Source organism: Felis catus, chromosome A2, assembly GCF_018350175.1.
Source record: "Felis catus isolate Fca126 chromosome A2, F.catus_Fca126_mat1.0, whole genome shotgun sequence".
NCBI classification, from domain to species: Eukaryota; Metazoa; Chordata; class Mammalia; order Carnivora; family Felidae; genus Felis; species Felis catus.
In genome coordinates, this window is record NC_058369.1 from 145,428,856 (window position 1) to 145,453,041 (window position 24,186).

The following is a 24,186-nucleotide window of genomic DNA, read 5'->3' on the forward strand; positions in this document are numbered from 1 at the left end:
ATCTCTTGCGCCAGGGCGGCGAACAGGGTCCCCAGAGCCCCCAGGTCCCGGCCCCTCCGGGCGCCCGGGACACTGAAGCTAGCGCTCCTCCTCTCTCGCATCCCCTCCCCTCCTCTTCCCTCCCTCTGCCAGTCCCTCCCCAAGCCGTGGCGGAGGTGGGGCCGGGCTTGGCTCCGCGAGGCCCGTGCATTCCAGAGAGCCGAGCGAGCTAGAGCAACAAAGGAGCCGGGGAGTCGGTGGGGAGAAGTCGGGGGTCTGCGGCGCGCTCGGGCGAAGGTGGCGGCTGGGCCGCGGGGCTGGCGCAGAGGCGAAGCCGGGGAGCTATCCCCCACCGCCTGCCCGCGCCTGGCCTCCATCGCGGGGCTGGAAGATAGTTTTAAGAGGGAATGGGGCTGGAGATTGGGGGCCCAGGGGGCTCCCGGGGCTGAAGACAACTTGGATTGCCCGGAGAAAGAGTAGGGAGTTGTGCATCCCGGCCGGGGCCTCCGCCGCCCAACATGGGCCCCGGGTTCCAAAGTTTGCGAAGTTCGGCGCCGAGGGCCCGCGGCTCGCGGAGCGTGCGAGGGGGCCCGGCACCGGATTCGCCGGGCGCACAGGTCGCCTGAGCCACATCCGCGGCCCCAAGGGTTGCGTGTGTGGCCGGGGGGCTCCGGGGAGCGGGCGGGGGCGCCGGGGCTTCTGCTGAGTTGGCGGGTTTGGCCATGGCCGCTGCCCGCCTCGCACTGGGGCCAGGGATCCTGCTCCTGGGGCGGCTGCTGCTGCTGCTGCTGCTGGGGGGCCCAGGCCGGGGGGCGGCCTTGAGCGGGAACGCGACTGGGCCTGGGCCGCGGAGCGCGGGCGGGAGCGCGAGAAGGAGCGCGGCCGTGACCGGCCCTCCGCCGCTGCTGAGCCACTGCGGCCGGGCAGCCCCCTGCGAGCCGCTACGCTACAACGTGTGCCTGGGCTCGGCGCTGCCCTACGGGGCCACCTCCACTCTGCTGGCCGGGGACTCGGACTCCCAGGAAGAAGCGCACGGCAAGCTCGTGCTCTGGTCGGGTAAGCGCGCGGAAGCCGGAGCCGGGGTTGCGGTGGTGGGCTGCGGGACTCTGGGCAAGAATAGGCTCAGGCCTGAACGTTGGCGAGGGCAAGGGCTGCACCCGGGAGAGGTGGAGGAACACAGTCTGAAACTGTGGGTGCCGGCTGTAAGCAGCTTGGGACCCTCGGTGATGAGGCAAGACGGTTGAGGGAGCCGGTCACAAAAGGCCTGAGCAGGGTGGGTGCGCAAAGGATGCGGGGGAATGAGGGGCCCATGAGGCAGGGGCTCTGAGCCTCGGGAAAGGATGTTTCTTAAGAAGTGGAGCTGCTCCTCGTAAGCGCTGCTCTGAGAGCGGAGCCCCTGAGGATTCGAGGAGGTGTTTAGATCTTGGAAGAGAAACCGGGAAGTGGAGCTGAAGAGGAAAGATGGGCTAGAAGGTTTAGGCATTGAGGGACAGGATGGGCGGGGAAAGAGTTGAGTGAAATTTGTGATGGATAAGAAACCCCCTGGTGTGGAGTAATTAAAAGTTAACCAGAAATTTCCAGAGATCTTGTTTGGGGAGACAGGAAGTCCAGAAAACGGTGATCTTGTCCTGCTATTAACAGATTTCACCCTTTCCTCGTCTGAAAAATGGGGACTCTGATCCTTTTCTGAGGTCGTGAAGCAATGAGACTATTCTAAGGATTATTTGTGTATTCTTTGGAAATTTGGATCCTCAGGCTGGTCAGGGCTGCAGAAGGACACTTAAGCCCGGGATATTGAGAGCCTGTGGATACTTCCATAGTGGCCTGAAGTCCCAAAGCCCTCACCTTAGGTTAGGATTATGGCCAGGCCTAAAAAACCCAAATAAATCCTTCCTTAGCAGTGTGGAGTGGATGATCTCCCCACTTGTCACTCTTCTGGGTTAGGGCCCTGAAGGGGGGGTTGGGGAAGGGAACTGGTTTTGTCAGCCCTTGCTTCTAGTCAGTGTGATCTCAGAGCTGTCCTTGAAAAAAGCAAATCAAAAGTCAGGAGCCAACTTGGCAAGCTCCTTCTCCTGGTAGGCCTTGGGTGCCCTACATCTCGGTTCCACCCTGGGGGCTGGTGATGATCCTGAAGCGGGGAGCCCATATAGGCTGCCTGTCATTGTCACCTTGGCCACTAGAGTTCTGAGTCTTTGCTGAAGGTTGGACAAAGCCCTGTCATTCCTGGCCCGGTATCATTCTGGCAGATGCCAGAGGAACGCGGAAGATGGTACCCTTGGTGGACCTACGTCCTTAGTGGGTATCAGGTTCTAAAGGCAGCGTGTAGGCAGAAACCATGTGTAATCAACAGCAGCTTTGAAAAGTTCATAAACGACCATAACATAAGGTGTAGGTAATTTTTGCATATACATTCTTTTCATGGTAATATGTTTGTATAAATGTGTAACATACAGTATAGTATATAAGAAGGGGCATACGTAGAAACTATGATTTTAGTCCTTAAAGTTACATAAATGCAAAAGAGCAGAAGACTGAAAGAATTAAAAAAAGGAACACCAAAGAAAGGTGTAAACAGATTTCTTTGAGAAGGTTTGTGTTTAGGAGCCAGTCGTGTGGAAAATACAAATCTCAGCACGAGAATCTCACCCAGTTCTAAGTTGCTCACACTGAGAGGATATCCCCCCGCCCCTCCTCTCTCTACTTAGTTATTTTGCAGGGATCCGTGGTTGAATTCTCCTAAGTTAAAAGCATGTGTGATGCTGCCCTTCTGTAGTTACCAGCAAATCAAGGAGGAAGGGTTTGGACCTCTTTCCAGTCCGTATTCCTGATAGCAGCCGCTGAGCAAGGCAGAAGTGTTTTAGCAGGGAAGTTTAGGAGTTAGAACCATCTGCTGGCTGTGTGGTTTCGATCCTTACTAGCTGTGCCTCCGGTGGAGTAGGGTCCTGTAGAGGTGCCAGCCTGGGGCTCAGGTTTTTAGTTCATCGGAATTTTTTCTCTGCTGCCATCGTCCCTCAGCTCAGTTACGTTCCCAAGTGTATTCTAGTTGTTCTTTCTGCTTTGGGTCTTTCTGCTAGATGTTCTGGGCGGTGGGGTCGGTGGCGGGTGGAATAGATCGGAGCCAAGTGTAAGAATCACAGACAGGCCTTTAGCCGGGAGCCTCTGGTGAGTGACTTTCCCTGTCCCGAGTTAGTGGTCTTGATTTGACCATGTCCAGGTGGTCAGTGTCACCTGGCTCTTGGAGGTATTTTTGTGGGTAAAGGATGAAAATGATCTAGGTTGTCTTCATCTGTGAACTCTTGAAGGTAGAGACTTGTTCTTCGCTTTTTGTTTTTTTAAAGCCTTGGAGTTCTGAGTACACAGCCATCCACTCATTCATTAAGTTAGGCATTGGGTGCTTGCTGCCTGTCAGCCTGGATCAGGTTCTGGGGCACGTAAAGACGAGGAATACAGACGTGATTCCTGCCGTCAAGGGGAAGACACACAAACAGCTTTAGCATTTCCTGGGAGAGGCATTGTGACAGGGTAGGGTGCTGAAGGAACACAGAGGGCTTTGGGGAGCAAGGGAGGACCCCCCAGAAGAATTGACATTTAACCTATGATCTGAGAAACAAGTAGGAATTCTTTGGGCCAAGGAAAGGTAGGATAGGAAGGAATAGGAAGAGGAGACGGCATGCAAAGGTGAGGTGAGAGGGCTTACGACTTTAGGAGTATACGATTTTAGTAGAGCTGGATCAAAGTAGGTGAGGGATAGAATTATAAGAGATAAGACCTAGGCAGTTAGAAAATAAAGGGATTCATACCCCATATTAAGAAGTCTGGATGTTATCCAGAAGATAATAAGGAGCCACTAAAAGCTTTTGAGCAAGGGAGAGATGTAATCACCGTTGCATTTTAGAAAGATCTCTTTGAGTATTGTGTGAAGAAGCCACGGGAGGAGGGGAGGCATGGAGGCTGGTTGCTTGTTTAGGGGATGGTATTCCGGGTAAGAGATGGTGGTGGCCATGATGGAGGTGGAGATCCAGGTGAGAGAGGATGGGGCAGCAGGCTGGAGGAAGTGGACAGATCCCAGAATTTTAGAGCTAGAACCCATGGGATTGCTGATGAGTTAGATGGAAGGCAAGAGTGAGCAGGAGGATGTAGGTTTTTCAGGCTCGCGGGGAAGGTGATATCGTTGTCTTCCACTAAGCTGGGAATGCTGGAGGAGGAGTAGGCTTAGGAAGAAAGCCTGGGTTCAGTTCGGCCATGTGAATTAGAGGTGCTCAGTGGACGTGTATGTGGAGATTACCAACAGATCTGGAATAGGAGTTGCTGAAGAGAGCGGCCACTGTGTTATTCCTCGGCCCAGACTGCTGAGCCTTTTGGAAGTATGCCATTGAGTGAGGAAGTTTATAGCCCAGGCTGGACTACTTTCTGGATCTGTAAAGAGCTCAGGTCCCTCCTGTATCTTTCAACCCTTTGGACTTGGGCTCCTTCAGGCACTCAGCATCTTTCCCCATTACAGCTTGAAATGTCTCTTCTCAGGCATTCCAAGCTGACCAGACAAATATAATATCCAGGCCACAGTCCACCTTGGGCCAAATCTGGTTTGGTAAATGGGGCAAGAAAGCAGAGACCTGTGGCTGCGGAGGGAAATAGGCCCCTGACAGCCAGCACGTAGCCTCCTTGACCACCGCTGTGCTCTGTGTGTGCACAGGGGTGTGTGGCCTTGTCATTCAGCCGGGGGCAGCCAGGAGAAAAGAGCCAGAGAATTCTGGGAGGAATCTCTCTTGTCCTCTCAAGACAATCTGGTTGAGCGATGAGAGGAGGGATGTTGTTGGTGACGGTGGGTTGTTTGCAGGGGCAGACCGGAAAGAATTTCCTTAGAGCTTTTCCCAAACCTGGCTGGTGATCAGAATCAGTTAAGATATACACATTTGGAAAGGATGAAAATACAGGAAAGCACCTACTGGCTCGAGTTTTAATTTTCCTTTAGATTTTTAATATTTATTTATTTATTTATTTATTTATTTATTTATTTATTTATAAAGATTTTCTTTTTCTTTTTTTGTTTAAAGTTTATTTTTGAGAGAGAGAGAGAGAGAGAGAGAGAGAGGGACAGAGAGAGAGGAGACAGAGAATCTGCTGTCAGTGCAGAGCCCGATGTGGGGCTGGAACTTACGATGCTCGAGATCATGACCCAAGCTGAAGTCAAGAGTCAGACGCTCAACTGACTGAGCCGCCCAGGTGCCTCAATAAAGATTGTATTTTTAAGTAATCTCTACAACCAAGGTGGGACTTGAACCCATAACCTTGAGATCAAGAGTTGTACACTTCACCGACTGAGCCAGCCAAGGGCCACGAGATTTTTAACTTTTCAACTGTGAAATGCTGCATGTATGCAGAAGGTGCATAAAACACAGGGGGCACTTAATATCAAATAATTATAAAGTGACACCTGAGTCAAGAACCAGGTCATGGTGGGGCCCCCCCAAAAGCTCCCCTTTGTCCCTCTCTTTTCTTCTAGAAGTAACCACTACCCTAATGTTTTGGATTATCATTTCCTTTTCCCTCTATAGTTTTGTTACCTAGTTTTGGAATCCTTAAACAGTATATTTTAGTTTTGAGTGTTTTTGAACTTTAGACAAATCGTGATATGTGTATTCTTCTGTCTTTTGTCTTGCTTCTTTTGCTAAACCTTGTTTTGGAAGATTCATCCATGTTAGTGCAACTCATTTTTTTTTTCTTTGCCGAATAGTGTTCCATTGTAGAATAGATCACAATTTATTAATCCATCTTATTATTGTTAAACATTTAAGTTGTCTCCGGTTTTGGGCCACTGTGAACAACATGGCGGTGAGTATTCTTCTAAGTATATCCTGGTTCACCCGCCTCAAGTTTCCCTAGGTACATACTCAGAGGAATAGAATAACTAGATAATTGCATACCTTCAACTTTACTAGGTAATACGGAACAGTTTTCCAAAGTGGTTCCACCAATGTGGTCCCCGCTAATCGTGTAGAAGAGTCACCAGTGCCCACATGATTCCTGATGCTTGGTATTGTCACCATGTAAAATTCTTGCCAGTCTGGTGGCTATATTGTGGTATGTATTTGTGGTTTTAATTTGCATTTCCCTGATTACTAGTGAGGTTAAGCACCATGTCAAATGTTTACTGCCCACTTGGATTCTTCCTTTTATAAAATGTCTGTTCAAATCTCTGCCCCATTTTTTTTTAATAGATTTTTATTTATTTATTTTTGAAAGAGAGAGTGTGAGTGGGGGAGGGGCAGAAAGAGAGGGGGACAGAGGGTCCAAAGCGGGTTCCGCGTGGACAGCACGGAGACCAATGTGGGGCTCGAACCCGTGAACCGTGAGATCATGACCTGAGCTGAAGGGAGACGTTTAACCAACTGAACTCCCCGTGCGCCCCCGTTTTCCTTGGGGCGCTCATTTTCAGAAGATTTGTAAGACTTCTTTATTTATGCTAGAGTTGAGTCCTTTATTGATTTTATGCATCGAAACTGTTTTCTTTTCTTTGGCTTGCCTCTTTATTTTCTTTGTGCCTTCTGCTAAAAGAAGTTCTGTGCTTTAAGGTAGTCATTTATAAAACTTTTTATGATTAGTTCTTATTGTGTCTTCTTTTATCTTTTATTGTTTTTTACTGTTTATTTTTGAGAGAGAGAGAATGAATGTGAGCAGGGGAGGTGCAGAGAGAGGGGGGCAGAGGATCTGAAGTGGACTCTGCACTGACAGCAGAGAGCACGATGCGGGGCTTGAACTCACGAGCTGTGAGATCGTGACCCAAGCCGAAGTCAGATGCCCAACCAACTGAGGCACCCAGGAGTCCCTGTTGGGCCTTATTTTAAAAAGTCCTTTTATACCACAAAGTCATGAACTTACTCTCTTATGTTATCTTCTCCAAACGTTTTAAGGGTGCCTGGGGGCTTAGAACAGCATCTGACTTTTGACACCAGCTCGGGTCTTGATCTCAGTGTCGCTTGAGTTCGAGCCCAGCATTGGGCTCCATGCTGGGTGTGGAGCCTACTCAAAAATGAAACAACACTTTTTAGATTTTACTTTCAATTTATAGACATATAATTCACTAGTTTCATACATATTGCCTCAGCATCATTTTTTTTTTTTAAAGGAATATCCTTTCTCCACCGTTCCGCCATAAATCAAGTGTCCAGATATCTTTAGTTTCTGGGATCTTTTCTTTTTTTAATATTTTTTTATGTTTATTTAGTTTTTGAGAGAGAGAGAGAGACAGAGTGCAAGCAGGGGAGGGGCAGAGAGAGAGGGAGACCCAGAATCCGAAGCAGGCTCCAGGCTCCGAGCTGTCAGCACAGAGCCCGATGCGGGGCTCGAACTCACAAACCGCGAGATCAAGACCTGAGCCAAAGTTGGATCCTTAACCGACTGAGCTACCCAGGCGCCCCTAGTTTCTGGGATCTTTATTCTGTTCCATAGCTCTATTTTGTCTATCCTTTGCCAGTATGCACCATCGTAATTATAGCATGGTTCTTCATCTTCTTTGTGCTATAAACCTCTTTGGCAGTCTGGAAAAAACTATGGACCCCTTCTCAGTATAATATTTTTAAGTTTATAAGGTAAAACACATAGGATTGAAAAGGAGCATATAAGATTTCAAAGGAAATGAACTATATTGAACTATAGTTATCAAATATATTAAAACAAATTTGTGATCTAATATATATGTGCTTCTTTATTAATACACTAAGTAAGATATAGTATGTGTTTGATAACCACCATAATGTCAAGGCTGTGATGAACAGTAACAGTGTTTTGAGATTATCTGTAACAAAATATCTGTGACAAAAACACAAGTATTGATAACGTCACTGTGGTATGTGGCTTACATTCATAATTGAAGGAAAGGCTAAATTTCTGTTAGATGTAATTTTTTTTCCAGTGCAGGTTCATGGACCCCTAAATTCTCTACAAGAATGTTTGTGAGTTCCAGGGGCACCTGGGTGGCTCAGTCGGTTAAGCGTCCAACTCTTGGTTTTAGCTCAGGTCATGATCTCACGACTTTGTGGGTTCAAACCTCACATCAGGCTCCGCGCTGGCGGTGTGGAGACTGCTTGGGATTCTCTCTCTCCCTCCCTCTCTCTCTCTGCCCCTCCCCCACTCGTGCCATCTCTGTCACTCTCAAAATAAATAAATAAACTTAAAGAAAACAAAAAGAATCGTTTGTGGGGGCGCCTGGGTGGCTCAGTCGGTTGAGCGGCCGACTTCGGCTCAGGTCACGATCTCACGGTCCGTGAGTTCGAGCCCTGCGTCGGGCTCTGTGCTGACAGCTCAGAGCCTTGAGCCTGTTTCAGATTCTGTGTCTCCCTCTCTCTGACCCTCCCCTGTTCATGCTCTGTCTCTCCCTGTCTCAAAAATAAATAAAACGTCAAAAAAAAAAAAAAAAAGAATCGTTTGTGAGTTCCAAGCCAAGAACCTCCCCTGTTCTTATTAATACTTATAGTATAGTATAGTATAGTATAGTATAGTATAGTATAGTATAGTATTTATAATATAGCGGTATCTCATAGAGTCTGAGCTCTCCTTGACCTTTTGTATTTTAATATAAAAATAGGTGTTGGTGGTTTTGATCGCGATTACACTGAGGATACAGACTAATTTGAAGAAAAAAAAAAGACATCTTTATGGTATTGAGTCTTCCTATCATTTCACTATATATTTCCATCTATTTAGATATTCTTTCATTTTCTCAATTGTTTTGCAGTTTTGTGCAGAGTTTAAATGTCATTTGTCAGATTTAGTCCTAGGTACTTGATTTTTAAAATACTATTATGAATAGTCCCTGTAACATTTCATTTTCTGTTTGTTGCTGGTATATAGAAATGCAATTGATTGTGAGTCCAGTAAACTAGGTAAATTGATTATTTATTATATACACAGTCATCTCATTTGTGAATAATGAGTTTGATGTCTCCCATTTCAAGCCATGTATCTTTTCGAAGCCTTTATTTATGTACCTTTATCGCCTTATGCACTACTTAAGACATCCAGTACATTGTTAAATAGAAGTGGTAATTGTAGCAGCAACCCTCATCTTTGACTTTTTCTGTATTCTCAAGTTTTTCAACCCTTCACCATTACATATGCTGTTTGGTGTAGGTTTCTTGTAGTTACGTTTTATCAGATTAAGAAACTGTTCTTTTGGGGCGCCTGGGTGGCTCAGTCGGTTGGACCGCCGACTTCGGCTCAGGGCATGATCTCGCGGTCCGTGAGTTCGAGCCCCGGGTCGGGCTCTGTGCTGACAGCTCGGAGCCTGGAGCCTGTTTCAGATTCTGTGTCTCCCTCTCTCTGACCCTCCCCCCGTTCATGCTCTGTCTCTCTCTGTCTCAAAAATGAATAAATGTTAAAAAAATTAAAAAAAAAGAAACTGTTCTTTTATTCTTAATTTGCCTATTGTTCTTTTTATCATGGTTGCGTGTTGGATTCTATTAACTACTTTTATATCTATTGATATGATCCTATGATTTTATTCTTCTTTAATCTGTTAATGTGGTAAATTGCATTGATTGAATTTCCTAATGTTAAACCAATCTCAGAACAATGGTTTTCAACTTGACTGATCACCAGAAGCACATAAAGAGTCATTTTAGTGGCTCAGTTGGTTAAGCATCGGACTTCGGCTCAGGTCATGAACTCGCGGTATGTGAGTTCGAGCCCCGCGTCGGGTTCTGTGCTGACAGCTCAGAGCCTGGAGCCTGCTTTGGATTCTGTGTCTCCCTCTCTGCCCCTCCTCTGCTCATGGTCTGTCTTTCTCTCTCTCTCTTTCAAGAACAAGTAAACATTAAAAAAATAGAAAAATAAAAAATAAGTCATTTTCAGAGCTTAAATTGTAGCAAATATTGAAGAAGTCTATGAATATAGAAAAATGCAAAGACTAACATAACACCTGTGTCTTTTTTTCCCCTCTGTTTCGTATTTTAATAAAACGAAAGGAATAAAATAATACAGATAAAGTTGATGTCCCTCTTCTTCTGGTCTACAATTTTGTTCCCTTCTCTTCTCTACGGAGCTTCCCCCATCTCAGTAACTTGCATATTTATTTTTCTAAGCTTAATTACTTCTAAAAATAGGCAGCATGTGCACAAAGTGTAAAATTCAAAAGTAACAAAAGTTAAATCCTTTCACTTCTGCTTCCAGCTCCCCGTTTCCCCTGCCTAGAGGCAACCATCAGCACTGGTTTTTGTGTGTTCTTTCGGAGACATCCAACATGTGTACAAATGTAGATGTGTCCTTAGTTTTTTTTCCTCCCACAACCATTAGTGGCCTACTCTTCAGGCTGTTCCCACCCAACTGAATCCATTGAACAAGATGCGTTGGAGATAGTTCCATTTCAGTGCAAATAGTTCAACCTGGTGTAGTGTCCTATTGATTTATGATATTTTATGCAGCCGGTCTCCTGTTGATGGCTACAGATTCATGCAATTTCTACTCTTCTGCTGTTACAAACAATGCTGCAACGAATAGTCTTGTGTATTGGCTTTGTAAACATGTGGAGTGGGATCACTAGTATAAAATGTTGATAGATAATGCCAAATAGTCTCCACAAGTGTTTACTAATTTCTGTTTTACTCGAAATGTACGAAAGTGCCAGTTTCACTGACATTCTTGTCAATAGACCATTTTCAAACGTGTTGATCTGTATCCATCTAAAAGTTTAAAAAATTATGTCTCATTGTAGTTTTATTTCACATTCAGTTTATTTATTTATTTTAATGTTTTCATTTATTTTTGAGAGAGACAGAGACAGAATGCGAGTGGGTTAGGGGCAGAGAGAGAGGGAGACACAGAATCCAAAGCAGTTCCAGGTTCTGAGCTGTCAGCACAAAGCCCGACGTGTGGCTCGAACTCACGGACCACAAGATCATGACCTGAGCGAAAGTTGGATGCTTAACCAACTGAGCCACCCAGGCGCCCCATTTTTTTAAAAAAATTTTTTTAATGTAAGGAGATTAACTCTTTACCTGTGATATGTATTGGAAATATATTTTCTCAGCATATTGCGTTTCTCATGGTTTTTGTTTTTACCCTATTTTTTTCTGAAGTCTTTTTAAAATCTTTTATTTCGTAGCTTCTGAGTTTTGTGTCATACTTCGAAAGGCCTTCTCTACTTAAGATTTAAAAACCACATCCCATCTTTTCTTCTGGTACTTTAATTTTTAAAACTCATGCAGTCATTTGAATTTATCTGGAACTTATTTTTATGTAAGAAATGGGGTAAGGATCCAAATCATTTTTTTCCTGAGATGGTTCTTCAATTGTCTTTTAAGATTTATTTAATAGTCTTTCTTTTCCTCATTTTTAAGGTACAATATAATACTTAAAATGAGAAAAAGAAAAACAATGAAATTCCACATTTTAAAAAGTTGATCACTGCAAATGTCACAAAACCCAGAAAAATAACATAATATTTTTGTTAATCAGCTGCTTGCTCCTCCTCTAGAATACATTTTACTCTGGTGAGCTCCCCCCTTTTTAAGTATAGTGTTCAGTAAACATCCAGTAAATTTAACTTTTTCTTTGTTGTACCTCGCTATGAATTTAGACAAATATATAGAGTTATGTAGTCAGCCACTGCATTCAAGATAGTGAAAAGCCCATCAGACCCCAAAATTCCCTCTTACTGCCCCTTTGTAGGCAAATTCTCCTCCTACCCAGCCCCTGGCAACCACTGGTGCATTCTCCGCCCCTGCCCACTCAGTCAGAATTTCTGAGAGTGGCTTTCTCCCTCTAGAATGATAAACGTTCCCTAGGTGATTCTGATTTGAGTGGAGGCTCAGGACTTGAGTTGCCTGAGGACACTGCTTCTTCTTCTTTTTATTTTTTTAATTTTAATTTTATTTTTAATGTTTATTTATTTCTGAGACAGAGAGAGACAGAGCATGAGTGGGGGAGGGGCAGAGAGAGAGGGAGACACGGAATCCGAAGCAGGCTCCAGGCTCTGAGCCGTCAGCCCGGAGCCCGACGCGGGGCTCGAACTCACAAACGGTGAGATCATGACCTGAGCCGAAGTCGGTCGCTCCACCGACTGAGCCTCCCAGGCACCCCAGGACTCTGCTTCTTGACCGGAACTTGCTCTGTGCCCCTGGAGTAGGCTTTGTGGTAGTGAGAGCTGTGAGCGGTCAGAGGTCTCAGATAAGTAATGACAGCTGATATTTCCCGAGTGCTTACTATCTGACGGGTACCATGCTAAACACCTCAAGTGCATTATCAAACTCTTCACAACATTCCCAGGAGGTAAATCCCCATTTTGCAGATGAGGAAACTGAAGCTGGAGATAGAGATAGAGTAATTGGCCGGAGATCACACAGCCAGGCAATGGGAGAGCCAAGGCTCGGACCCAGGCAGGCTAATTGTAGTGCCCGTGCCCCTCATCCCTCTGCTGTATTGCCTCCCTCCTAAAAAGAGCAGCTATCTGCCCCTACCGCCCCCAGCCTGGCAGTGTGGCAGTCGCCAGTTTGTCTCTCACGTCCTTAGACGCTTCTCCTAACACAACTTCTTGTGTGGCACCCCGGTATTCCTGAAGCAGGGATGATTCCGGAGGGGCAATGGGGGCGGAATGCTGAGTGAGCCCCGCCCCTGGGAGAGCAGGGTAGGTGCCTGGGTTGGGGCAGGGGTGCTGTTTCTGTCTTGCTGATAACATGTTTCCTCCCTCTGCACTGGACAGAGCCTCCTCTGTTTCTCTCCATCTGATTTCCTGTTTCCTCCTCTGGCTTTGGAGTACCTGGGCTCCCCTGACTACCTCTTCTTAAGCTCCTACCTGTTCTCTATTTCACCTCAGCTTGGTAAGAGGAACAGGGATCCTGGGGTCTGGGCAAGGGGCAACATCTCGTTCTAGTGCATGGGCCCTGGAGGGGGTGGGTCCCACAACCTCCCTTTCCCCTGGAAGAGGCCTGTAGAAGGTTTTAAGGATGCCCCTGCAAAGGTACAAGGCAAGTCGAGCTGGGGTCCTCAGCCAGAGGCACTAACGCTCCCTAGCAGGGCTTTTGGAAATGGGGGCTGTTTTTTTAAAAACTTGAATTGAATTATAACATACACACAGATCAGCGCGTGAGTCATGAGCTCGATTCTTCACATGGTGAATACACACATTGAACCACTACCAGATCAAGAAATAGAACATGACCAGCATCCCAGAAACTCCCCTTCAGGCCCTCTTGCAGTCACCAACCCTGGAGTAGGAGCAAGGGGAGTGTTTTTTAATTGTCGTGATGACTTAACGGGTTCTGGGATTTAGTGGGCGGAGTCCAGGGCTGCTAAATGTCTTGCAATACATCGGACAGTCCTGCAGCACAAAGGATCCTCCTGCCCAAATGCTCTGTTGAGAAACACTGTGCCTGACAGCTCCCGCATTATGGCAAAGAGACCTGCCCTAGGCCTGGGAAACAGCTGTGGGTCAGAGTGAGGAGGGGTGTCACCACAATGTATCCACACTGTTGCCTCTCTCCAGGCCTCCGGAACGCCCCCCGCTGCTGGGCAGTGATCCAGCCCCTGCTGTGTGCTGTGTACATGCCCAAATGCGAGAATGACCGGGTGGAGCTGCCCAGCCGCACCCTGTGCCAGGCTACCCGAGGCCCCTGTGCCATTGTGGAGAGGGAGCGTGGCTGGCCTGACTTCCTGCGCTGTACCCCTGACCACTTCCCCGAGGGCTGCCCGGTGAGTGCTGTGAGGGGCAAGCCGCAAGCCTAAGGCAGGGCCCAACAGGAAGCAGGGGCAGGGGAGCCCCGCAGCCTTCTCTCCCGGGAGACCCCAAATCTGCAGCCGTGGGGTCAATGAGCCACAAACCCAAACTGAAGCTCACTGGCGGGGCCAGTCTATCAGGGATTGTCTGTTGATTTGTAGAAGATCACTTGTGTTCAACAAATATTTTTTGAGCACCTACTCCGCTAGGTGTCGGGGAGTTTCGGGGGTCGATGACGACAGGAACTCACTCTCCAAGAAGTTTATTGTGTATTTAGGGAGTCCAGGCGAACACATGTAAAACAGCTATAGACCCCAAGACAGGGATGTGATCTCGTTCTGGTGGTAAAGGAGGGCTCATAAGTAATAATAATACTAATGGCAGTAATGTTGGTAATAAGACTAATTATTATTATTTACTATCTGCCAAATACCATAGGAGCCTCTTACAGCCATTGATTCACTTACCCCTTAAACCACACCATGAAGTAGGTACTGCTGTCTTATACGTGGGGAAACCGAGAGGTCCAATAATGTGTCCCAGCCTCTTGATATAGTCTGTCATTGAGTGGCAGGGCGGGTTTCAAAAGCTGGAAAGCTATCTCCAGCCTGTGCTCGTAGGCACTCTACCAAGCTGCCCTTATGCCTCGTATTAAGCCAAAGGGTGCCCCTGGGCCTCCTGCTCCCTTTTGCACTGCCTTTTCCCCTTCCCTCGTGCCAGAATGAGGTGCAGAACATCAAGTTCAACAGTTCGGGCCAGTGTGAGGCTCCCTTGGTTCGGACCGACAACCCCAAGAGCTGGTATGAGGACGTGGAGGGATGTGGGATCCAGTGCCAGAACCCGCTGTTCACTGAGGCCGAGCACCAGGACATGCACAGCTACATCGCGGCCTTCGGCGCAGTCACAGGCCTCTGCACGCTCTTCACCTTGGTCAGCTGAGGGCAGGCCTGAGGGTGGAGGGGTTAGGGGAACGGGGGTCCAGAACACACAGCCTATAAAGTGGGAAGTGGATCGACAGTTGTCTGCGTTGTGAGGGCAGAGGGAGGTGGGGAGAGGATGCCTTGGGGGGTGTCCCTGGGGGAAGGGTCTGGATAAGAGGGTTCTGGGGCTCAGACAAAGGCGTCTGTGGCAGCAGAATCCCCCTAACCTCATGAGCGGATCCCACTTCTCTCTTCTAGGCCACATTTGTGGCTGACTGGCGGAATTCGAATCGCTACCCTGCTGTTATTCTCTTCTACGTCAATGCGTGTTTCTTTGTGGGGAGCATCGGCTGGTTGGCCCAGTTCATGGACGGCGCCCGCCGGGAGATCGTCTGCCGTGCAGATGGAACCATGAGGCTCGGGGAGCCCACGTAGGTGTTTTGAGGACCCAGAAGCCAGGGTGAGGGGCAGAAGGCTGAAATGAAAAGGGACAGGGTGGGCCTGAAACTGAAGATTTCAGTGTAGGGTTCAGCTCTGCCTTGTTGAGCCCACGGTATCCAGCGTTGGGGATGTGATTGTTTGCGTCTGCTCAGAGGGGCATCTTCCATAACCTCTTCGAATCTGACCTGAGTCCCACCTCCAAGCTCTGACTCCTAGGGAACCTCCAGACCTTAGAAGCCAAGGCTCTGGGGACAGGGTGGAGAGAGCTGATAAAGGGAGTATGGAATGCCCTCCCCAAGTGCCCCTCCACATGTCCGCACAGCTCCAATGAGACCCTGTCCTGCGTCATCATCTTTGTCATCGTGTACTACGCCCTTATGGCTGGTGTCGTCTGGTTTGTGGTCCTCACCTATGCCTGGCACACCTCCTTCAAAGCCCTGGGCACCACCTATCAGCCTCTCTCCGGCAAGACCTCCTACTTCCACCTGCTCACGTGGTCACTCCCGTTTGTCCTCACTGTGGCAATCCTTGCCGTCGCCCAGGTATGGTGACCGGTAGGAGGCTGGGGACCTGAGTGGAGTGGGCTTGGGTAGGGGGGCCCGTGACCCACTCTGTCCCTCCCACCCCCCCTCCCCCTTTGTGCCGCAGGTGGATGGGGACTCTGTGAGCGGCATCTGTTTTGTGGGTTACAAGAACTACCGATACCGTGCAGGCTTCGTGCTGGCCCCAATTGGCCTGGTGCTCATTGTGGGAGGCTACTTCCTCATCCGAGGTGAGTAGGCACCAAGCGGGCACCAGTCGGGCAGCAAAAAGCACTGAGCACCCGCTCTGTGTAAGTAGGAACTAGGAGCTGCCGGTTCTGCTACCTTTGCAGCAACCTTTGTGCTGGCCCGAGCAAGGCAGCCCCTTTCTCCAGAGCCTTGAGCCGGGGCTCACAGCTTGTGGAGTAGAGCCTGAGCTGGGTTCCAGCCCCTGCTCAGCCCTTGGCCCGATGCACTTGTATGGTGAATAACCCGCCCTGTCCACGTGGACCAACTCAGGGCCTTTGGTCGTGTGTGTGCACCCTGAATTTATACATGCTGTCCATCTTCTGGCTCCTCATCCACCTCCTACCCCCAGAACATAGTCACACACAGTTTTTACAACACGCACAGATTCTCTGTTCCCTAATTTCCCCGTCTGGATCCGCCGCCTCCGTCTCTTCTTAGCTCATTTGTGTTGCATTTTCTTTGTAAACTTCAGTTTCCTCTCCCTGTGCTGTCAGCCTTCTGTTCAGCCCACCTCTTTCTGCCAGTGTCTGGGCCTTTGATTTAGGTTTCGGGCCCGTGCTCTCCGGTACGGTAGCCACGGGCCACCCCGTGTGGCCGTTGAAACTGGTCCAGATTGCGATGCGTCGTTAAGTACAAAATCCACACTGCATTGCAGAGACTCCGCACACACCAAAAGGTAAACTGTCTCATTAATAGTTTGTCGTGTGGATTACATATTGAAATGCTACTAAAACACAATGATGTATTGCTCGCGGAAGGTATGGAAATCAGCTTCGTTTGCATCTTTTTTACTTTTTTAACGAGGCTGCTAGAAAATATGAGCTTATGGGTGTGGCTGACATATTTCTATCGCATAGCTCTGTTGTTACATCTCTTTTCTTGCCTTTTCCCTCAGCACAGCTTTGACCTGGCTGCCTTACTTACGGGGAGCCGGGGCCAGGACGAAGGCACCTTCTCTCTCTTCTCGACTGTTTGTCTGGGCTCTGCCCCCGTCTTTCCAAGTACATAGCACATCTGCCACCAGCTGTGCCCCATTTCTCAAGTGTCTCCAGTTTCCCCAAGCTTTGCATCAGCAGACGAGTAATCAGACCTGGGACTGCCTGCCACCTCCATCCCTCCCGGGAGAGTGGCCTCACCCCACTAATGTCTGAGATCTCTCTTCTGTTCAGGAGTCATGACTCTGTTTTCCATCAAGAGCAACCATCCCGGGTTGCTGAGTGAGAAGGCTGCCAGCAAGATCAACGAGACCATGCTGCGCCTCGGTGAGTGGGCCCCAGGGCCTTTGGCCCGAGGTACTGGTCAGTGCGACACTGCACACTTGTGTGGCTGTGGGACCTGCAGGATAGGATCTTGGAGGATGCATTGTGAGTGGTGCAAGTTAGCAGCCATGGGAACAAGACAAGGCTGTGGGGCATGTGTGTGCATGGGGGGTGGGATGGGGTGAGAGGTCATGGTGGTAGCAACTCAAAAGAAGGGGACCTTCTTGGATGGAAGAATTCAGGCTCGTGCCAAGACTGCTTCCTCGTGCCCACTGGGGCCCTCCCACAGTTGGCTCAAGTGCCCTTCAAGTCTTATTCTGGAGAATACAGCAAACTGAGCCTAGCATGAATTTACCCCAGACTCAGCCATCTTTCAGGCCTGAATGGGGCAGACGCCTTGTCCCCACTGCGCCTCCCACACCGGGGATTGGTAATGCTCTGTCCCACCCTGGCCCTCCACAGGCATTTTTGGCTTCCTGGCCTTTGGCTTTGTGCTCATCACCTTCAGCTGTCACTTCTACGACTTCTTCAACCAGGCTGAGTGGGAGCGCAGCTTCCGGGACTATGTGCTGTGAGTGCAGTGCTGGGGGCTTGGGGGCGGCAGCCACAGGACTTCAGACAGCCCTAGCCCTCCTTGCTGTCCAGCAAGGGTCTGCTAGGCACCTGCCTCTGACGGGCAGGTGAAACTGTCCATCCTGCTCTGGGCACCCAAGATGTCAATTGCTCTGTAATTTGCAAACACGGCAAAGCACGTCTCCTGTCCCGGCTCAACTCTGCTCTCCTCTCTGCACGAGCCACTGTCTGGCTGGTGTGTTTAACTGTTCAGCCCTCTCATGTTTGGGCTTCTCTGACGACTCTGTGTTGGCCACAGAAGTCACTCTAATTCTCACGTACTCTTTTACAGAGTTTATTATAGAGCCCTGCACGGAGTAGTTACCTCTCCACGATACGTGTAACAACCTATTAATACTTGCTAGCCTTGCCTGTGCTTTTTTGTGTCACCATGAGGATGAATCTGAGAGTAAAGCATCTCATCCACTGAAAGAAGAGCTGCACTAGCTGATATCAGGAATAGCAGTTACAGTGCTCATTAAAATGGACACCAGTCCACATCCTGACTGCCTCAGGCTCTTCCTTAACGGCTCCAGCTTCCAGTCTGGGAAGCAAGCTTTAAACCACACTAATACCTGGTCCTCCCCCAGAGATGTGATTTAATTGTCTGGGGTGCGACCCAGGCATTAGTAGTTATAAAAAGTAGCTCTAATGTCCCAAGTGACTCTAGTGAGCACCCAGGGCTGTGAATCGTTGCCGTGGGGCTTAGTTCTTTCTAAAATCTTTGGATTGATTGGGTACCCAGAGAGCCTCACCTGTCTACTAACCCCCCCACCACAGGTGCCAGGCCAACGTGACCATCGGGCTGCCCACCAAGAAGCCCATTCCTGACTGTGAAATCAAGAATCGCCCCAGCCTCCTGGTGGAGAAGATCAACTTGTTTGCCATGTTTGGAACCGGCATTGCCATGAGCACCTGGGTCTGGACCAAGGCCACGCTGCTCATCTGGAGGCGCACCTGGTGCAGGTGGGGCCAGCACCCAGCCGGTTCTGACCTCGCCGCCTTACTCCCTCACTCTTGGTGTCCCCACCAATAAGGGTCGCCTGCTCCGCGGTCTCTCAACGGTCACCGGCAGACCAGTTTTCTAAGGGTCTGCATTGAGCTGCCTAAAGCTGCCTTCTGTGTGGCTCACCACTGCCCCCTGGTGACACCTTGTGTCCTCAGGAGGACCCTTCAAGTGCTGAGCCTGCCGCCAGCATCTTTCTTCTAAGAAGGGAATGATTTGAGCGATTTGAGTACTGGGCATCCAGGAGCCCTGCATCCTAGGCCCACTTCTTTGCAGAGGTCTCCCCTCAGAGTCCTCGAGGGACTTGGGGCCCTCTGGAGGCTCCTTCCCTGGAGGGAAAGGCTTCGCCGGTCTTCAACAGGATTTGATGGGAAGTGGCTGCTCCTCCACTTCCCCTCCCCCATCTCTTCTGCTCTCAGGTTGACTGGGCAGAGTGATGATGAGCCCAAACGCATCAAGAAGAGCAAGATGATCGCCAAGGCCTTCTCCAAGCGGCGTGAGCTGCTGCAGAACCCAGGCCAGGAACTCTCCTTCAGCATGCACACTGTCTCCCACGACGGGCCTGTGGGTGAGCCTCGGTCCCTTTCCTCCACTGGAGCCACCCGATCCCCGCAACGCCTGGGCCCCCTTCCCCACTAAGCTGCTACGGACACATGGACTGGCAGGAAGGCAGGAAGGAAGAAAGCAGCCCCTCCTTTCCTCCCACACTCCACCCTCTCTCATCCCCCTTCCGTCCCTCACTACTCTGCCCTCTGTTTCTGCCCCTGGGTCTGCTTGCTGGTGCTTTGGTTTCAAAAGGAGTCATCTCCCTCTCACTTCTGTCTTCTCCAGTGGTTCTCCCTGGGCTAGAGTAAGTCTGGGTTCTAGGAACTGGATTTCTGGCCTCTAGTGACGGTAGATCACTGGGACTGGGTAGATCACTGTGATTCCCTGCGTGGGCTTTCTGGACTCCGTGGACTGGGAGGGAGCTAGAGTCACCCAAGGAGTGGGGCAGTCATGATTCCTTAGCCCTTCCATCTACCCCCACAGCGGGTTTGGCCTTTGACCTCAATGAGCCCTCTGCCGATGTGTCCTCTGCCTGGGCCCAGCATGTCACCAAGATGGTGGCTCGGAGAGGGGCCATACTGCCCCAGGATGTGTCTGTCACCCCTGTGGCAACTCCAGGTACGAGGAGTCAAGCTTCTGTAGGAAGTGGGGGGTGGGGGCATGGAGTCTGGGGGTTCTTGGGACTGGAGCACGAGCAGCTGCCAGAAGGGAGACCCTGGAGGATGTAGAGTGTGGGGCTGAGGCACTAGAGATCTAGAGTTGTGGGTCCCAGACCTCAAAAGTAGGGGTCCAAGGAGAGAACAGGTGATGTGGACAGACCAGCGTCCCAGGCTCACCTTCTCTCTCCTGCCATCAGTGCCCCCAGAGGAAAAAGCCAACCTGTGGCTGGTTGAGGCAGAGATCTCCCCAGAGCTGGAGAAGCGCCTGGGCCGGAAGAAGAAGCGGAGGAAGAGGAAGAAGGAGGTGTGCCCGCTGGTGCCACCACCTGAGCTTCACCACCCTGCCCCTGCCCCTGCCCCTGCGGCCAGTGCTGTTCCTCGACTGCCTCAGCTGCCCCGGCAGAAGTGCCTGGTGGCCGCAGGTGCCTGGGGAGCTGGGGAATCCTGCCGACAGAGAGCCTGGACCCTGGTCTCCAACCCTTTCTGCCCAGAGCCCAGTCACCTGCAGGATCCATTTCTGCCCAGTGCCCCAGTTCCCACGGCGGCCTGGGCTCAGGGCTGCCGGCAGGGGCTGGGGCCCATTCACTCCCGCACCAACCTGATGGAGGCAGAGCTCATGGATGCAGATTCAGACTTCTGAGCCCGGAGAGCGGGACCTGGGATAGGAAAGAGCAGCAAATACCATTCTGGGGTTCTTCATCCTCCCTGAGAGTGCTTCCCCAGGATCTTGTCTTCCAGAGCACCTGAGGGTGCAGTGCCCTCCCAGGAGGGCTCTATATGTCTGGCTCAGGGCAGCAGGATTGTGGGAAAGGGCCCTGACATCTCCACGGGCAGGCCTCATCCAGGGAAGGACCCTGGAGCTCAGGGTCCTCGTTTCTGCCCCACCAGCTGGAGTCTGGCTGGCAGTATCCATGTGCAGCAGGGTCATGAGATCTGCAGAGCTTGGGGGCTGGGGGGGCTGGGGGGGCAGTGATGGTGGAGGCAGGGGTGACAGTACCCAGAGTGGCCTGTGGTAGCCAATGAGGCAGCCAGGCCCATACCTGGCAGATGAGGGCTGGCGGCCCTTCTCTGTGCCAGTGGATGCCCTTTCCTGGCACTCTCAGACCAAATGTGTTTATTGTGTCATTAGTCCTTTGTCTAGGTGGGGACGGGGCTCCCTTCTCCCTCTTCTAGGTGGTTGTGGAGCTGGAAGTGCCTATTCCCGTAGGGGCTATAACCTCTCTTCACAGGTGCCCGGTTGGCCCGACCCCAGGCCAGTAGCCCGTCCTGTGTGCTCCTGTACCCTCCTTCCCCTTTCCCATTTCAGTGCAACCAGGCCAACCTCTTCCTGTTTCCCTGTTCGTTGATTAGGACCCAGAACTGCTGCATGCTCCATCCCTCCCCCATCCCCCACCCTTTTGATGCTGGCTGCGTCTCCAGGTGAGAGACTGGTTCAGCTATAGAGCCTGGCGTGGTGTAGAAGCGTGTTATCTCTTCCTCCCGTCCATCCAGTGGGGGGTGGATCCTCTGACTTGAGGGGCTAACCTGGGAGGCTGCTGGAGCTTCAGCCAGGCAGGAATGCTTCCTTCAACTTCCACAACTGCTGGGTGAGGAGATTCCCACCTCTCATAACCCCTAACTATGTCTCCAAGGCCCCAATTTCAAGAGCCAGACAGCAGGAAGCCTTAGGAGCTGGCTGGGTTCCAGATCGGGGATAGGGATGGGGAGAAGAAATATAAACAGTAAATAAAAGGTTTTTGTATAAACTCTTGGTGTGGTTCTTTTCCATGGATCCTGACCTGGTCTTGTTTGGTGGGGGGGGTGGGGGGGGGTGTGCCTGGCTAGCTGAGTCAGTAGATTATGTGACTCTTGACCTCAGGGTAGTGAGTTTGAGCCCCACCTTGGGCATAGAGATTACTTAATAAAAATAAGGTAAAGTAAAATAAAATCCACAGGCCCTGGTCTTGACCCGTTTACCTGGTCCTGACCACATTTGTTTTCCACTTCCTCCTCGGGCTATTCTGAAAGGCCAATGGCTTGGCACTGTTGAGGTCATGACTGACAGTCAGATGTCAAGTTGTTATCAGCTTAACGTGCTGGCTGTCCTTCTCAGCTAGTCAGCTGCATATGGACAAAAACTCTTCTGTGGCCATAGCTGCCTCACTATGCACTGACCATAAGATGACTGAACAAGAACACGCAGCTGCCCCTGGAGTGACAACTGGGGGTAAGTAGCCCCCGCTAGTGTAGATGAGCATGGATCCTTGTGGCAATCCGGGGCCCCACCTCTGGGGGCCTCTTCCTTCTTCTTCTTCTTCTTTTATATATATATATATATATTTTATTTTTTTGAGAAGGGGGAGGGGCAGAGAGAGAGGGAGAGAGAATCCCAAACAGGCTCTGTGCTGTTGGCCTGGAGCCCAATGCCGGGCTCCATCTCACGAACCATGAGATGCTGACCTGAGCAGAAGTCCAGAGTTGGACGCTTAACCAATTGAGCCACCCAGGCGCCCTTGGGGGGCGTCTCCTAAAAGGGATGTCAGTAGGGCCAGCTTCCTCCTGTGGGCAAAGGAATTCATACTTCCTCCTGTGAGCCCCACTTCCTCCAAAAAGATGTCAGTAGAAGACTGCAAAGTAGGTTGCAAGGACTCAGGATCAGGTGGAAAGGATCTGTGGAGGAAAGGCGGTGATACCCACAGACTCGGAAGGTACTGACTCGGGGGTACTGACCAGATTTGTTCACGTGATGGGGACACAAGCATTTTGCCCAGAGCCAGATTCCAGGGGAAGGGAACTAATACACCGATCTGATCACGTTCCAGGTACTTTATATGTGAATGATTATAAGAATAGTTGACTCTTAGTGAATGCTTGCTGGGCTCTTTACCAAGCACTTTACATGCATTCATTCACTGAATCTCACCACAGATCTGTGAGGCACAGAAAGGTTTCATAGTTCACCCAAGGCCACACAGTAAGCGGTAATGCTGGGATACTGTCAGGGGATCTGGCTACGGAGTGGGCTCTTGGCCACTGCGTTTGACAGTCTCTTGGTTAATTCAGAAGGATCAGAGGAGCTGGTTTTTTGAAGAAATAAGCTCAGCAAAGCAAAATGACTTGCGCACAACCTCCTAGGTAGTAAGCGACAGACCCCCCCCCCCCCCGCCCCGCCCCCCGGGCCCAAGGTCTTCCCGACTACCAAGTCCAGACTCTCCAGTCTCAGCTCTGACTTTGGATTTTTCCTCCCATCCAGGTTTCCCGCGCTGTGTTCCCTCTGTACCCCTTCGTGGTTGCTTACCTCACTCACTCTTGCCATTACTGCTTCCCTCAGCAGTGATAGAGCTATTTTTTGACCTTTATCAACAAGAGCATTTAAAAGAGTAAAATGTATCAGTGTTGTCTAAGGATCTTTTCTGAAGTAAAGGAAAATGTTGACAGCTTTCTTTTCATCTCCATGGACGTTCCCTCCATTCCTTCTTTCTTTAGTGGGAATACTTACAATAAAATACTTATAAAAGGATGCGGAATGGGATGTAGGGGGAGTTGACTGTGGGCTTTAAAAGCTCAGAAACATTACCTTTCTACCTCTGGCCATGGAGGCTGACAGACTCTGTAACCACGAGAGGGCACTGTGAGTTCACTTTTTGTGAATGCTTCTGAGGGTGGCAGATAGAGTTCCAGGACCCGGACACTCCCACAACCAAGAAATCCTGCAGTATTTTTATAGGAGCACCACCTCTCATGACTGAGTCATAGTGGTCGCTTTTCTACCAAAGCCCCCTGAACTACATCCCTGGAAGAAATACCTCAGGGTCCAAAAGGAGCTTGGTTTGGGGGACCCCCTGTGATCTGGCTGCTGCCCTGAGAACAGAAGTCTCCAGGCATTCAGTGCTGCTGCAGCAAGCAGTTTCCTCCCTCACGGGTTCCATTGGGTCCCTTACCATCTCAGCTCAGTCGTCCATCTTCCTAGGTTGGGAGGCCTGCCTCTTTTGGTCCCGGCTTCTTTGAAGCAGTCTGGCCACTGACCCAACCCTTCCCTCTGCCTGCTGGAATTTCATTTTTGTTTTTTTTTTAACCTACAAAATTGAAAAGATACAGAAAAGCACAAAGAACAACCTAATAAACAGCCATATTCCCACTACTCAGAAGATATAATTGGAAAAGTCAAATCGTTCTACAGGTCTTGTTGATTAAAACAGCTGTCTTGGGACCTGACTCCTACGGGATACCCCATCACTTCCTGTTCTTGGGAGCCAACCTATCTTATTTTATTTTATTAAAATGTTTATTCATTTTGATGGGGGTGC

The 24,186-nt window shown here is 49.9% G+C and overlaps 1 protein-coding gene across 2 annotated transcripts; it reads left to right on the forward strand.

Annotated features, from left to right (window-relative positions):
- The first annotated feature begins 166 nt into the window (after positions 1-166).
- Positions 167-21,645, forward strand: SMO (smoothened, frizzled class receptor). Of its 2 annotated transcripts, none has more exons than XM_011280558.3 (12): positions 167-1,035; positions 13,457-13,662; positions 14,408-14,617; positions 14,866-15,038; positions 15,371-15,590; positions 15,697-15,820; positions 16,988-17,080; positions 17,540-17,648; positions 18,470-18,655; positions 19,115-19,263; positions 19,725-19,859; positions 20,098-21,645. In XM_011280558.3, the coding sequence occupies exons 1-12, from the start codon at positions 702-704 to the stop codon at positions 20,538-20,540; spliced, it is 2,382 nt and encodes a 793-aa protein (XP_011278860.3). In that variant the 5' UTR covers positions 167-701; the 3' UTR covers positions 20,541-21,645. The 2 variants fall into 2 exon arrangements, with proteins under 2 accessions (XP_011278860.3, XP_044908674.1); XM_045052739.1 differs by lacking the exon at positions 167-1,035 and adding an exon at positions 5,951-6,060.
- The last annotated feature ends 2,541 nt before the right edge of the window (positions 21,646-24,186 follow it).